At 30.7% G+C, this 16381-nt stretch overlaps 4 protein-coding genes across 4 annotated transcripts; all 4 read right to left on the reverse strand.

Moving 5' to 3' along the window:
- Nucleotides 1-132: 132 nt before the first annotated feature.
- Tnpo (transportin 1) lies at nucleotides 133-7478 on the reverse strand. Its single transcript, XM_017901952.1, has 15 exons — nucleotides 7338-7478; nucleotides 6152-6227; nucleotides 5877-6056; nucleotides 5461-5809; nucleotides 5186-5387; nucleotides 4723-5116; nucleotides 4329-4640; nucleotides 4018-4255; nucleotides 3652-3941; nucleotides 3457-3555; nucleotides 3254-3349; nucleotides 2151-2226; nucleotides 650-824; nucleotides 432-558; nucleotides 133-272 (listed from the first exon to the last, which is right to left on the reverse strand). The coding sequence occupies exons 1-14, from the start codon at nucleotides 7440-7442 to the stop codon at nucleotides 451-453; spliced, it is 2700 nt and encodes an 899-aa protein (XP_017757441.1). The 5' UTR covers nucleotides 7443-7478; the 3' UTR covers nucleotides 133-272; nucleotides 432-450.
- Nucleotides 7479-8063: 585 nt separating this feature from the next.
- LOC108548867 (F-box/WD repeat-containing protein 9) lies at nucleotides 8064-10939 on the reverse strand. Its single transcript, XM_017901997.1, has 7 exons — nucleotides 10670-10939; nucleotides 9942-10101; nucleotides 9463-9605; nucleotides 9137-9366; nucleotides 8607-8856; nucleotides 8256-8531; nucleotides 8064-8179 (listed from the first exon to the last, which is right to left on the reverse strand). Exons 1-7 carry the CDS (start codon nucleotides 10751-10753, stop codon nucleotides 8093-8095), a joined length of 1230 nt encoding a protein of 409 aa, XP_017757486.1. The 5' UTR covers nucleotides 10754-10939; the 3' UTR covers nucleotides 8064-8092.
- A 784-nt stretch (nucleotides 10940-11723) lies between these two features.
- Nucleotides 11724-13101, reverse strand: LOC108548912 (riboflavin transporter 2). Its single transcript, XM_017902050.1, has one exon. The coding sequence runs from the start codon at nucleotides 13071-13073 to the stop codon at nucleotides 11724-11726; it is 1350 nt and encodes a 449-aa protein (XP_017757539.1). The 5' UTR covers nucleotides 13074-13101.
- A 1019-nt stretch (nucleotides 13102-14120) lies between these two features.
- Nucleotides 14121-16174, reverse strand: LOC108548873 (riboflavin transporter 2). Its single transcript, XM_017902004.1, has 2 exons — nucleotides 15295-16174; nucleotides 14121-15206 (listed from the first exon to the last, which is right to left on the reverse strand). The coding sequence occupies exons 1-2, from the start codon at nucleotides 15525-15527 to the stop codon at nucleotides 14123-14125; spliced, it is 1317 nt and encodes a 438-aa protein (XP_017757493.1). The 5' UTR covers nucleotides 15528-16174; the 3' UTR covers nucleotides 14121-14122.
- Nucleotides 16175-16381: the final 207 nt, after the last annotated feature.

The raw sequence follows: 16381 nt of genomic DNA on the forward strand, positions 1-16381 counted from the left end.
GCCCACCCACGCGTTACATTTCGGCCCATGACATTTGATTTGTCGTTCTCATTTTTCTTCGTTCCATTCTCACTTCGATTTTTCGTTTATATCGCTTGCTGACTGTAGCTCTAATAATGCGTATTAATTCCCCCGAGAGCCTGACGATGACCATAACACGGTAACGACAACGATGTTGATGAGAAGAGGCCGTGGTTTCACCCACCCACCCTGTCCACCCATTGTTCTGTTTCCCGCCCAACCCCTTTCGGCCTGCCCCTTAAAGCGGCCTTCTGAAAGAGATACAATTAACTCCCATTAACATACTTTCAAAACGAATTATATACTTAATTAATCCTTAACTTTCGGTGCTTAAGACTGTTCAGAATTTACTGTAATTGATACAAATATAAAATTTTATAATTTTCCGGAGAATTTTGAATATAACTCACCGCATTTAGGCGGGCCTGCTCAGACGCCATACATATTATGGAGTCGTTCACTGAGCTGTGGTGGGAACTGATCTGAAAATCGTTTCCAATTTTCCGCACCAACTTGATTTTTAAATCCATGTAATATCTATAGGAGAATAGATTGTGTAGTATTAAAAGAAAATAAAAATAAAATAATTAATGAAAATAGCTTGAATTATTAATTTATCCTGAAGTACCTTTTGGAACATATCCTTAAGATCTTCTCTAGGCGTGACCCACGATGCAACAGCATCACAGAAGAATATAAAATCTTGCACAACTCCTGCTGGATTTACTGTGATCATCTGACACATACCTCTAAATGCCGAATCCTTTTCTTCATTATCTCTTATGCTCCTCAAAGAAGTACACCTAATAAAGTATATGTACACATTATGAAGCAAATGATGCTAACGATATAAGAAGGCATATTTATCATAATTTAACGATATATGCTAAGTATGATATTGATGTTTATTTATGTTAGATATTAACTTTTGCAGGATAAATTTATTGGATGCTTCACTTACTACTGACAAATGTACCTATTAATGATAAATGTACCTTCTTTCCAATTAAGATGTTTACATTTATAAGAATATGACTGTGGCAAAAAATGACAACTAGTCATTTGAGATAATATTCATTCCCACAAGTTATGTAAGTTATATGAATAAATTTTCATAGCTATAATTAATGTGGCAAAATTGTTGGTTTCTTTAAGGCCAGTCCTATATTTAAATGTCTCGTGTTTTTACCAAACTTTACCTTCCTTACGTTTTGGTTTTATAATTTGTTGATGTTAAAAATCAAGAATTAAAAATCCGAGATATCGATTTAAAAAAATGCAACAAATAAAAATTGTTATCTAATCTAATATATGATAAGATATAGTTTTTGTATTAGATGTTTTGTAATTTTGTATCTCTTTGATGATATCTCACCCAACAGAAATTCTCTATGAGAATCATTTAATTAATGTTTTGAAATAATTATCAACATACTAGAACAATTTTATTAATTAAGGTGTGGTTTACATTTGACATCATCTCTTTAAGTTTTCATATTTTGAAATTGCAGAATAAAGAAACATTAGCAGTAGTTATGATAGCAAGAAGATAACTAAAATGTATTTGACAATATCAATACTGATATAGTTAACATGCAAAAGAACACTTCTGATTGAAACTACCTGTACACAGTTGAAAAGTATATGTAAAAAAAAAAGAGATATATGTTTCTAAATTTAAATGCAAGGCAATAATACATAGGCTAAAATATTACACAGACCTAAAAAACATGACAAATGTAAACCTACCCTAGTTTCAAACTGCAATAATTAAGAGCCTATAACATACTTGCATGGTGGCAAAAAACCAAGGTGAATATACAAAGTAAATATAAAAACTATTAATACTGCAAAAAACCATTGGGCAAGTTTAACGTTATACTTAAGATAAACCGGACCTCTGTTGATGAAGAAAAAATATAACATTTTTTATTATAATATAAAAACAAAATCAATGTGGGCTCCTATACATGTATAATATAAATGCTACAATATTCTTGCACAAAAGTTCTTAGCAGCCCCTGATGCAATGTTACTGAAGAATCGGGAATAATATATAATAATAAAGTGCTAATAAAAATAGAAGGTAATATAATTAATAGAATATAATAATAAAGAAATTTACACACCACTGTCGGACAAACTGCTGTAACATGGGGGCGACGTCGTGGGGACACACATAACCTAGGCGACCGATCGTTATGGCTACGGTTTCATTTCATTTCGGTAAGTAGACAAGTGAAGTGTAGTGAAGTGACCGGAAACACAAACAATAAGACAAACTGATAGCGAACCAACGATCAACTCAGGCGAATATGTTGTCGTTTATAAACTTCAATTAATTTATAATTAATCATTTAATTAATAATAATCAATTTAATATTAACAATCAATAGAGACAGTGGGAACAGAGGTGAACATATGAAATACCGACAATGAACATAGGCAATACCGTGCTATTGTAGCTGCTGAAACAATAATGAAAATTAGATAGCAGCGTGCGAGCCCATGATTTGTAAAAACCGATATGAATATGATCTCTACCAATAAATGTCAATACAAACAAGAACAACCAAGAAACAAAAAACTAAAACTTTTCCTTGTGAATTTAAAAGCCAATTTAAAGAACCGTCGAAACAATATTTGGGGCTTAAATGCAAGCATAATATATTGAATTGCAGTATATTTCTCATGGCAATACAGCCATATAAAGCCTGCAGGCAATCGCACACCACTAAATCAGGTCCAATGTACAAATACTAATAATTTAACCCGCTCATAAACGTGCAAGCGTGGTTATATAAAACCACTAGAAGTCGTCAATCTGTGTGGTTATTACCTTCAATAAAGTCATTTACAGAAAATGCACCTAAACTTAAATGCCACCGAATGCTGAATCTAATGTGAGGACTTTTTTTTTGGGAGACTTCTCATTAAATAATCGTCGGTTATCCTAATTGCGTGGAAAGGTTTATACAATATTTGCAGTATATGGAACACGTGAATTACAATATCTTAAATGAAAAGTTTCCCCTTATGTGCAGAGCATACTTCTAAGAAAAGGTATTACCTCTACTAAATATAGGTGAATGTAATGTAATTGTATTATTATAGTACCGAAAAGAAATGAAACTTAACTATGCATTACCCTCTACCATTTAAAAGTATGCTCCATATACTATGCTGTGTAGAAAAAACTATATGTTTGAAAATATTATACACAGGTACTCACCTGTATTTTCTGATAGTGTTTTTGGCGTATTTGGTCTATTAATTATGTCGATAAGCTGAGTCAAAATTAATGGAATATATGCACTTGTATCAGACCCTACAAAAAAGATATATATACATATATATATACATACACACACAAACACTATTAAAGAATTTTACTTGCAATATGTTTGAATAGATTACATCTTTAAAATAATTTACCGAGTTTTATAGCTATTTCACCAATAGCCCAAGTTGCATTATTACATACAGATATAAATTCAGGATTTAAATTTTGTCCAAGTATAGGCATAAATTCCGCTATAAATCAAATCGATAAATGAATATACTGAATTCATACAAACGCGATAGATATCAGTAAGATTTTCTATATAATCAGATAATTAAAATACTTACGTATACATTGCAGAACATGTTGGAAGCAGGCCTTTGTAAGGTCCCCTAACAAGGCAAAACTGCTCTGTCTAACTTCAGGCATAACATCTTGCATACACTGATACAATAAGTGCATTACATTGCTATTCATTACTAAGCGTTCCATATGATCATCCAATCCTTCTGCCAAACCGCTAAGAAGATCTAATGCAACGATCATAAAATCTTTGTCAGGAGCCTCAAATTGTTCTGGGCTTTGTGTATTTGCTATATGTTGATTTAGGGTCTGTTCTACGAGGGACACACACCGCCTATTTAAAATATAAAATACACATAAATTTAGATATATTATCATGTTTAAAAAAGATCAAGATTAATCAAACCTACCTATACACAGGTTCACAATAAGGAAGAAAACCAGATCGTAATGCAGTTGCAACAGAGGAAAGACATTCTAGCAATGGAAAAAGATCTTTATCTTCATCTTTCAGTACATTCCACTTATTAATAAGTGGTGGCATAAGAAGGTTAATGTAATCTGGTTTGTTAAGATGATGCCCCACTGAATCAGCAAGTGTACCAATTGCATCATATAATATTAAAAGATTTTTATGTTGATATTTACCTACATAAATAAAAGTGATTAGTAAAAAAAAGTAGACATTCAACTCGATACATTTGTAGTAGTATATATTTACCAAAAGCAAAAACAAGCGTCTCGAGAATAAATCCAAGGTAAGGGACTAATTCTGTACATGCTTCCTCTTCTAACGTTGCAAAAGCAGAACATGCGGCTTCCTGAACGCGTTTATTGCCATCAAGTACTCGTTTGAGTAATTCAGTCATTAAAGGTTTTAAATGTGTATCGTGTGGTTGCGCACAAACCCAATGTGCATAACGACTTAATGTCCAGCAAGTAATGGCGCGAACTAATGCTTTCTTGTCACTTAAGCAACTAATTAAATATGGAATTAATTCTGATAAGTGTGGAATCATTCCACTCATACAACCTGCAACAGTATATTATGCATTAAATTACGATATAAACGCATTTAAAATAATTTCACGTATTGAAGCTATTAGAAAAAACACCTTCTGCTATAGCTCCCAGTGCTAGTATTCCAGACTCTTTGATTTCCCAATCTTGATGGAAAAGTGTTTCTTTTAAAATTGGCACTAAAACTGGTAATAATTCTTCTCTAAATACGTTTGCTAACATATCTAAAGCAGCAGCAGAACATTTTCTTAAACTCCAATCACTAAGCGCTGAATCATCATCACATCCATCTTCAGCATCCGTGTTTTCTTCATCACAACCTCCATTTTCATTTGCGTGTTTGTTCATACTACCATGATGTGAATGATGTGATTTTGATTTGAGAAATCTTGGTCTGATATCTTCTTCTCTATCTGGGATCATTTCATCTTCTTCTACATCTCCTTTTAGAAGTATTACATCAATATCTGAGTATTTCATACTTCTTACCTGTAGAAGTGTGTTATGAATATATTTATTTACTACTATGTTAGCCTTACAGTTTATATGACTACCTACCAATACAGGTACCAAACGGGGTAAATGTGGTGCAAGTGCTTCTTTACAAATAGGCTGCTCAGCTAGTGAAAGCCAAAATTCACAAGCTTCTAAAGCCACACCTTCATCAGGATCCTGAGTCCTCATTAACATATATTCTATTATGTTATGCATGTGTGGTATTAATCTATCCATTCGAACTTCAAGTAACATAACCAAAGCTCTATAAAAGAAAGATCATAAATGTTATATTATACATAACACTGTCTGACAAAGAAGAAATAATATAACCATACCTGCAAACATTTTTTCTAACTTCAGGATCTTCATCATTAGCTAAGTGGAAGAGATTCTCCAAGAAGCTATCTATATGAATCATCAGAGCCTGTGTACGATTAACAATGAATTGATTAACACAAGCGATAGCATGTGATCTGATTTTAGGGCTTGAATGTCTAAAAAACTGCAGGAACTTTGGAATTAAAACATTTAATGGTCGATTGAGAGCATCAGAATCTAATATATCTGCAGAATCTTCACAGATCTTTTGAAGAGCACCAAATGCACCTTCACAAACACTGTAGTCTTGCGAATCTAACATTTGGCAAAGTGCAGGTAATAGTTCTGGCCACATAGTTAATTCACCTATTAAAATTAAAATTTATTAATATGAAATTATTTGATAGCTATTATTGTTTATAAACAAGTATACCTTTGGATGCAATGGTAGTTATTAAAATACCAATAGTTGCACGAATCAGAGGTGATGGATCTCCAACTGCTGATAAACATTCTTGTTTGATGAAATTTGTGACTTCTGGTACAAACTTATAAAAATGAGCTTTAATGTTATTTTTCAAAATCAGTCCACTTAAAGACCTCGTAGGTTCATCTTAAAAAAAATATATATATAATTAAGTTAGATATCTATCTTTATGCAGAAAAATTAATAAATTTTGTACAAAAACTTAAGCTTAGACTACATACCCTGTGATGTGAGTTTCGTTAAAACAAAAATAAGATAATTGTTAAAGTCTGGAAATTTGTTTAATTCTTCCAATTTCTAAGAAACATTGTTAAGAAAAATTTGTAGAAAAATATATACATTAAAAATATAATAAATTTTTACACAAAAAAAAAAGATATTTATATAATTAGTAATTACTTATTATAGTATTTGTTATTATATAATAAATGCAAAAAATATTCTATTTACATTGAGTGCATTAACATAAAGAAACAAATTACAATGAGCAATATGAAAAACATTATTTTTCATCACATATAAGGGCAAATTTATTACAAACTTAACATTTCTTCAATCATAAGATTCTTATTCAAACTCACTACATACAAATATATAAATATATATTTATATATGTATATACACGTGTGCGTATACGTATGTGTATTACAACAAATATAGTATGGAAAGAGTAAAAAAAATTCAAGTTTCTATAACTGTATATTTTCTGCCAATAATAATTAGGAGCAAATACATTCTATCAACATTCGTTTGTGTATGTCATTTCTGGCCTGTTTAATTAATATTATGGGCGAAACTATATACAAGATTTATCGATTATAGCGTCAAGAAAACAAACTCGTCACCGACAGTAACGGCATTTCCGACGCGCCCCGCGACAGAGATCATGTATCGTTAACATATTTCTTGGCGCTTGAGTATAACTCACGTGTTATTCGAGAAAAACCTGCGAACTTCTGTCGACCTACTCTTACCAATTCTAATATTACTCGTAGAACGATTTCGTAGAAAATAACATGAACAACTATGAAATGGTTCATATGATTATAGGAAATCATATTTGTTACAATAAGATGTCTTAACAGCTTTTTAATCGAACCGTAAACGACAAAAAAGGGGATCCGTGACAGGCTGCGCAAAAGCGCGCCGAACAATTTTCTCATCCTTCACCTAACAGAACATTTCGATAGTTTTGAAATTTGTCGAGGTTCCTTATCATATTTTTTTAACAAATTTCCGAACCTATTTAGCAGAAACAACTTGTACCGGGATGAAATGCACGCCCCTTGATTGACCTACCCGCTTCACTTCATTACCGCGTCGCGGGTGTACTCACCGGGAACAAAAATCTCTCAAACGCATTTTTTCGGTGCACTAAACGATTTATGAACGAATAAAAAAGGATACTTCTTGCACGGCTCGTTGAGTAGCCGTATCCGGGCTCTGAGACTCCTTCAGGAGCGCTAAAATTTGTCGAAGTCCTTCCTCTTGCGGTTGCCACGCCATTTTCATCGTGTTTTTCAACAGCACCACTGAACGCAGCCAGCCTTCTCTGACCTCGCAGATAAACGGAAGCTCCCCACGGTTACCCCCACCATCGCGCCACGAAAGCATTAAGATACCGGCGTATGACACCAGGATTCTTTAGTTAATTTTCGCTAGGTCGTATTAAAAAACTCGTGATTAATTGTTTAGAGTAATTACATGAATATTTAACATCTTTTTATCACGATATTCCATTTTTGCATAATTCATGTAGATAGACAATTGAACGTTCTCGATACTTAGCAGACGAGCACTTCCGGCGACAACAGTGACATCGATCGGCTTGCTATTTGGATTTGTATAAAGTTCAGGGATTTTTTTCTAATTTGATGTTATTTTATGTTATACGACATTACTCGGATCTTTTTCTTTTTTCTTAATTTAAGTTGTTAAAAATTCACGATATTAATTTTTGAAATCAATTTCGAAATGAACAACCAACGAAGTTTTCTTCAGGGCTTTCAAGTCGACGATTACACTCCTGTTTAGCGGCTAAATTTTAAATGTAGAAAGATGTACTATTTACAGTAACATATATTTTAATAATTTTTGGTGTTTGATTAATTAACTATAGTCGCACAAATGTAATTATAGAAGTAATTAATTTATTGACATATTTATGCACACTGGACTTGCGATTGTGGTCTCCAGATTTCAATTGCCTCTGTTCCAGCAACAGCAAGAACATCATTTAAATAATCCGTCTATAAAATTAAAAAAATTTAATTTATATAAATAATGTTTATAAAAATATGTTATACACTACTTTAGACTACATACACTAGCTATTTCACCATAATTAGACTTTAAAGTAGTAAGAGGTTGTGGAGGGTCGGTAGGACTGGAAATTCGAACTGTTTCATCCATAGAACATGTGATTAGACATCCAGGTGCAAGATGAACACCGTTAATACCTTTCTTATGTTCAGTAGTATAATATTTGACTGGTTCAAAACCTTTGTTTGGATCAAGTACGTGTAATTTTGCATTACCATCTCCTACATAAACCATATCTCGCTGGATACACATACTCATAGGGAATGATTCCTGAGAAATCTAAAATATGATCCTTTAGAATGGTTAAAACTTGACTATTTGTTTTATAAAGCTCTTTGATCATAATAGTTTTACCGTGACACTTTTCATAATTTTTCGCGCTCTTTGATCCCATATACATACTGTTCTATCTTCACTAGCAGATAAAATAAAATGAGAACTCATGGCGAGACTAATTACGGCTCTTGTATGTGGTTGGTACTCTATAATAGGTTGATAATCTAATCTCGAATCACATACTAAAATAGTTCTACAAAATGATCCCGTTGCAAAAAGAGCTAAATCTGGACATGATGCGATGCACAATAAAGCACCTGAGATAGCCCTAAAAAATTATTTGACATTTCTGTAAAATATTGTAACTTGTTAGCATAATACAGTATTTTGCACAGCCACTGTTGGCAGAGCGAGTGAGAGCAAAGTTTTCTACTTGATTGCTTTTTTATCGAGAAATCTTAAAAAAATAATGTTTGCGATTTAATACTATTTTTGTTGAATGTACGTTTTAGTCTAACTGTATATTTCTTAAAAACAAAGGTTCCATGTCTTCCTCGCTCGGCCTTCCCACGAGAGTAGAGAAAATGACCAGCTTGGTTCTTATGTACATGTCATAAGTTTTGAAGGGAACAAGACCAGTGTTAGTTAGCGTCCATGCTTTGACAGTTTGATCCCAGCTGCAACTATAGACTGTATTATCTATTGCTGCTAGATCCCAAATCCATCCATTATGTGCAAGTTCTATACATGTGTAACTATCTTTCTCATTTTCTGCTGTAGGAAGTTTCCAACATACTAGAGTTCGATCTCTAGCTCCTGATATACAAATGTTCCCATCCTGTATACATTTGCATTATTAGTATGAAAATTATTACTAATATATGAAACTTATAAAAGGACAGAACTGAATAAACATTAATCAAGATATACTAACCTGCATTAATAATAAACCATCAATAGTACTGTATTGTACATTGGTAAGTGATAACTTTTCCATGGAATTTTCTTTTGTCCATAATGATATTTGCTTTTCTAGAGCAACACATGATAATTTCCAAAACAGTTCATCATCTTCAGCTTAAAAAAAAAATAATATATTTTTATAAATGAGAAAGATATATATAATATTAGTAAATATGATTATGTAAAATATATTTTGAATAGAAAGTTAAATATAAGATTACATTTTTTATAAAGTATATTCTTTTTTTTGTTAATTAAAATATTATTACTTGTGAACCACTTTTTTTATTGTGAAAAGTTGTGCGTGAAAATTTCATTTTGAGTTAATTTTCTTTCATTATGAAAAGTATAAAGTAATACTAATTATTTGATACAATAGTAGATGGTGTTTTATTTCTTTATAGAATGATTGGTCGTGCAAGGCACAAGGTGTTATCAATTTGACCTAACCAGGAGGCAAAACTGGATAACCAGTATTTGGCCAAATTTTACTAATCCTCATTTTCCATAGTGAGTTGTCATTTAAAATTTGATGAAATTGTTTGCATACTAAACTTAAGCCATGTACTAATGTAGATGTATCTAGGAATAAGCAGATATGAAGAAATATCTGAAATGTAACAATAAAAATATTAATTATTATATAACTTATTATGCATATGTAACTTTTAGCAAAAAAATATTTAAATATAATACTGCGTTCGTAAGTAACGTCAAAATCGAATTTTTAAATATACTGTACAAAATGGGTATTTAAAAATGGCGTCCGCGAATTGTAATGTCCAGAAATATTTGTAACGTTCCACTTATTTTTGAGCTGTACGTTACAGATCACTAATAAACTAGTTTATTTACTTTTGTATTTTGGTTTTACAGATTTTTCTTCTTATATTAGTCATAATATTACTATTATAACGGAGATATTAAACTGTGCGTTAGAGAGAATTACTTCATTGTTTATAAACAGTCAATATAGCATATCACTTGTTTTGTAAACTTTGTATTTTCATAATTGGAAAAGTTCGATAGAATATGTTATAATATTCTTGTGTTATTATTGGAAACAAATTTTTTAATTGTTTAAATTGTTTGGAAATACTTAACTTGTATTTTTGATTATTATTTCATTAATCGAACTTATGTACATACAAATACATACAAAATTTACTTATACGAACCTCAATTGGAAGATCCAATAAAGACAATTGCGACTTGGTCTGATCGGTTTCAATTTGAGCGTAATTTTGTTCCTCATCGCACATTTTAGGTTAGAAGAGCCAATATTTAACGTTACGTTTTTAAACAATATCATTCGATCGACTGTTAAACGTCCCAGTGATTCACCTTGTAATAAGAAAAAATAAACGTAACGGTTGTTTTTTTACTGACGTTATTTACCGTTTTGGTCCTCCTGTACGATGCAGTCTTGCATGAACGCGCATGACTCACTTACGACCTCCGTTTTAATGCATTTCACATCTACCTCTCAAGACAGGGCTGGCAACATATATTGACAAGTCAAAACGTACTTTTATATTTATCTTATAATTTATGACAAATCACTGTATACAAATACGTTACGTGTATGTAATATTTACCTACGTCAAATACAAAAAATAGAGCCTTTTCTCATTCACATAACATCCATTAAAGTCAATTAAGAATCATTAAATCTTAAAACACAATTCTAAACATTTTTGATAGTAAAAAACATATTTGTATAATTTTTGAAACACATTTATTTAAAATAATAACAGTTTTTATATATTATAAACAACTGATACTATAATACATAAATATAATGATCTTTCATGAAGGTGTAATTCAAAACGAGTGGAATATACATAACAAATACATCTTAAGTACATGATATTGGAAGGCAGTACTTAAGATAAAAAAAAGATTAGATATTTATATCTTTACATCTAATTCTTTTCACATGCATTCATTATAATTTGTATAAATACTTTGTCTTATTCATTTTTCCATATCTGTCCATTCACAAATGCAAACATGTACATATGTACAATTATAAAAATATTGGTATAAATATATATTTATATATTATGTTATTTTCCTTCTTTAAAGATATTTTAATAACGAATTATTATAATTTTGCACATAAATCAATTGTGTATGTATCTCAATGAAAGTGTTATAATCATTAATATTCAGCATATATAAAATATAAAACAATTATATAGATATTATATTGATAGTACCTTTATCTATTTAAACGCAACTATCACATATTTCAAAATAATTTGTAAAATTAATTATTATAAATGAAAGTATTGCACCACTTGCAGAACCTATTTGCATAATTATACCTGCATAAAAAAGTATATTGGGAAACTCTGTATTCCTAAATATTGATACAATAATTAACTTTAAATATGAAATAAATCCTGTCAAGAGAGTCCATGATACAATAATTAAAAAAATGCCAAGATTCGTTGTTTGTAAAGGTGGGGAGGGAGACATTAATGCTAAATATGTAACATAACTTCCAATAATCAAGCATATTATAGATAAGTAATTAATAACTTTTATATTTGTTATCTTTAACCAGAATGCTAATAAACATACAAGTGGATTTGCAAATTGAGCAAAAGTAATTGATAATTTATATGCTATGCTTCCATATGGCAAGCAAGAATAAGATTGTATACTGGGAAAGAAACCATTGCTCAAAAAGCAGAAAATAGCAAGTAATGTAAATAAATAATTTCGTGTATGTTTAGACAGATATTTGCTATCATCACAGAAGAATGAATTTCCTCCTAATGAATAATGTTTTACCTTTTGTACATTATTAGGATAATTGTCATGAGTAGCATTTGTTGGCTGCCTACTAAATACTGTACTGATAGAATTATGACATTGTTTTATATTTTGAAAAATTGGAGAATATTCTAAAATAGCAAAAGAAGTCAAAGATAAAAATAAAATAATAAAAATGAAAAGAAAATATTCATTTGGAGAGAAATTTAAGTCAAAAGAATCTGAAGATTCTATACATGTATTATTTTTAAGAATTGCACAATTTGAAGTATTTCCAATTCCTTGTATTAAAGCAACTATACTTGGCAGTACACCACTTAAGCCTTCTCCTATGAAATAGGATGTCAAAAATTTTTCATTAAAATTGCGAAGATGTGGCATAAACAATACAGAACTGAAGCAACCTACCAAAGCATTGAAAAATGTTAAAATAAATAATACCAAACTGTATTCATTATCAGCAATAATTGTTTTCTCAGAATAAAAGAAACTTAGAAATCCCATTGCAGCAGTTCCTGATACTAGCAAACAGAGAATCCACCAAGGTTCATTTATCTTACATTGAAAGTATTGCAAGATTGTATAAAGAAATGGTCCAAAATTTGCAGCCTGTATTACTAATATTAGATAAGCTGGTAATGCCCAACCTTCAGGAGAAGTATTGATAAGCACTGGTGTTTGTATAAATATTCCATTGATGCCAATCCAAGCAGATATGCCAAATAACATTATGAGAAAATGTTTAATAATATAAGTTTTCCCATTACATATCTCTGAAACTTGTGTTATATCTGTCATTCTGCTTTTTATATATAAAAAAACTAAATTTGTATTTATTCCTGCATAATAAAGAATAAAAATTCAATAATTTCGTATTTTCAATATTCGTACAATCTTGTTTAACAATTGATATTCTCACCTAATTGTTTTGATAATTTTTCAAATATTATAATTACAAAAAATAACTTTCACTATTTATCTCACTTTACATTATGTGTGGCTTACAAAATTACATTTAAAAAGTAAAATTAGTTAAAATTTTACAGTATTAGGTACACTCTTGTCAGAGAAACTGATATGATGAAATCATGAGATGTCTGCTTCAGCTCTTCTTTAATCTGGACAATAAAGTTTATCAGATAAAATACGAAGTTTGACTTCATACCTCTTAAAATTGTCTCTATAATAATTAATTCTGAGGTATATAAAGTATATTTTAATATCCCCCTTTATTAGATCAGTCATGTACCACAATAAAACTAAAAATTGGATATCTTTGTAACAAAATTAATGATTATTATAATACTCATTGAAACAATGGTACTTCAAAGTGAAAGATATCCAAATGTATTACAATAAATATATTATAATTGTACACTGTGAATTTAGTATTTTGATAAATATGTTTATCTATTTATGTATAAAATAATTTTGATTAAACATATCAACAATTTCTTAAGTATATTTATGTCTTATATGTTTACTTAAATGAAATTCACAATTAAAATAAAAATGTATTATACTCATTTGTTCTGAATCATTTGAAATATTTGATTTATAATTATCTTTCTTCTTTTACATTGCAGTATATGCAGTATAGTACAAGCAGTTTTTAGTGACATATAAAATTTAATTTTGAAGTTGCAATTAATATTTTTAGGTAATATTGAAATTACAAAAACTAAACTAATCCCTAGGTATATAAATCAACTACTTCTATTCCCTGAATTTATACTGTCAGTTTTAAAAATAATTAAACCCTGCTTTTCCATACACAGTAGTGATAAATAATAAAAGTTAAGAAATATATTTTATTTTCCCAATTGTTTCTATATGTGTATGAAATGTCAATTTACTAGAGTTGATGAGCATGGTGAATAAGAATGAAATAATTTTGCATGATTAACTAAAACAAATGTAATTATTGCTCCTAACAATGATCCAACTTGAGTTGCAACACCTGTATAATACAGACCTCTGCCTGGATCAGGTCTAAATAATGTTGTAATACCCAACTTTATAAACCCTATCAAACCATTAATTAATATCCAAGATACAACTACTAGGAATTCACCAACCCAACTGAATTGTAAAGGTGGTGTGGGTGATTTAATAGCTAAGAAGCAAACAAAAGTAGAAAGTGCTATAAGAATGATTGTGAGACCAGTGAGAAAATTCATTTTTGGCGTTTTAATAACAAAACCTAAGCACATTGCCAATGGACCAGCCATTGATGATAACGTAACAGTCAAATGATATGCAACATTTCCATATGGTAAACAAGAATATGATTGAATACTTGGTAACATACCATTACCTAGAAGACAAACCACTGCCATCATAATTAATAAATATGAATACACTTGTTTAGACATTGTCCAATCAGAACTGGTCTTATAACTGGGAGGTGCTCGTGTATCTGTTGGTACTGTTTGTGTTCTTCCTGTATACTTTACACGCTCTCCAATGGCAATAGATAAATTGTTCAGTGCCAAAAAGGACAAATAACATAAGAATAACATAGTACCAATAAAAATGAAGAAGGTCTGACTTGAAAATCTAGGTTCTGGGTAATATGGTGTAAATTCTACATTAGTAGACTTCTCTGTAGTACTGTTTAAGCATTCTGGATTTCCACCAACACCTTGGATCAATGCTACCACACTTGGTACAAATCCGCTAAGTCCTTCTCCTACAAGGTAGGACACTAAATAAATTTCTCTGTAGTTCCTCATGTATGGCATAAAGAGAACTGAACTTGTACATCCAACAACAGCAGTTACAAACATAAGTGACAATAAAGCAGTGGAATGCTCATTGCCAAATATTACTGTAGTTTTCTTATACACAAAGGCTAATACAAATGTGGATATTGCTCCTGCTGCTAACAGGACATATGTAATATATTTATCACATGCCCATTTACTATATCTAAAACATAAACATAGTATATGTACGTATTCTCATATAAAATTAATAGAGTGTTATATATTCAAAATATCTTTTTTAATGTACATACTTTATATATAATGTGTAAAGTATTGGTCCCAAGTTGGCAAATTGTACTAACATAACCATATGTGCTGGAAGTCTCCATTCTTCTGGGGCATTATTCACAAGGAGTGGCAGTTGAACATAGATACCATTTACACCAATCCATGCACCAAGTCCAAACATCAATGCAAGCAGGTCAACTAATAACCTTCTATTACTTAACCTTTGGCTTAACATATTTTGTCTTTTGTCATTCATCAACAGTGGGTCTAAGTAAGTCAAATGACCTTGTTGACGAATCTTTTCTCTTTCTGCCGCCGTTTTTTAGCTTTTTTCTCTCGTGAAAATTAATCAACTTTCACAAACGCAGGTACACGTGTACAACGTCGGCGAATAAAAACTTTCTTCGTTATGTTCAAAACCTTAAAATTGAGAAATGTAATCTCTGAAAAGGCCTTGTTCAATGATCGATGTTAATTAAGTACAAAAGGAACAATTCATTCGATGTATCAATACTTTTATCAAATATTCAATACTGTTTCGGTGTCATAACAGAGTACTCGTTGGTATCCTATATTTTTTTCACATAAATGCTTTCACGATTACTTTTCACTTCGGAAGAGATTCCATTTAATCATTTAACACTATTTTAATATATTTTTCTTCTTTTTTCTTTTTTACGAGAAATATAACCTTAGATCACGGAGAAACGTTACAGCTACAACGAAAGAAACTCGTCGAATTTGATGTTTGGTAGGTGCGCATGTACTTTTGACGTATGCGACTGTGTGTGCAAAGTTGTTGGAATATACCATCCAAATACAGTCTTGTTGCGATTGTAACAAGATAAAACTATGATACGATAATCAGTATACGACACATAATGACTTAGGCGACGGTCGCAATTCGACTGACGTCTGACGATTAACTATCGGTCAAATCTACTTCACAAATAGTTGTCCATTTCTGTTATCATAGATACCATATGGTTAGTTTATTAATATATTGTTATAATGCTATTGAAAAATGATAATGCGTCATCGTTTCTTTTAAACTGTTTTATTATAGGTTTGGATAATTCGGATAATATTAATAAACAATAATTAAAATTT

Source organism: Eufriesea mexicana, unplaced genomic scaffold (genome assembly GCF_001483705.2).
Source record: "Eufriesea mexicana isolate 0111107269 unplaced genomic scaffold, ASM148370v2 scaffold1653, whole genome shotgun sequence".
Taxonomy (NCBI): Eukaryota; Metazoa; Arthropoda; class Insecta; order Hymenoptera; family Apidae; genus Eufriesea; species Eufriesea mexicana.

Coding starts and splice junctions, on each gene's coding strand:
- LOC108548912 (XM_017902050.1), bottom strand. CDS start 13,073: ATGACAGATATAACACAAGTTTCAGAGATATGTAATGGGAAAACTTAT.
- Tnpo (XM_017901952.1), bottom strand. CDS start 7,442: ATGAAAATGGCGTGGCAACCGCAAGAGGAAGGACTTCGACAAATTTTA. Junction 5,810..5,876: donor AACTACCATTGCATCCAAAG/GTATACTTGTTT, acceptor TAATTTTAATAG/GTGAATTAACTATGTGGCCA. Junction 4,256..4,328: donor GACGCTTGTTTTTGCTTTTG/GTAAATATATAC, acceptor TTATTTATGTAG/GTAAATATCAACATAAAAAT.
- LOC108548867 (XM_017901997.1), bottom strand. CDS start 10,753: ATGTGCGATGAGGAACAAAATTACGCTCAAATTGAAACCGATCAGACC. Junction 8,532..8,606: donor AAATTATGAAAAGTGTCACG/GTAAAACTATTA, acceptor ATCATATTTTAG/ATTTCTCAGGAATCATTCCC. Junction 8,180..8,255: donor ATTATGGTGAAATAGCTAGT/GTATGTAGTCTA, acceptor TTAATTTTATAG/ACGGATTATTTAAATGATGT.
- LOC108548873 (XM_017902004.1), bottom strand. CDS start 15,527: ATGAATGACAAAAGACAAAATATGTTAAGCCAAAGGTTAAGTAATAGA. Junction 15,207..15,294: donor CTTTACACATTATATATAAA/GTATGTACATTA, acceptor TTTATGTTTTAG/ATATAGTAAATGGGCATGTG.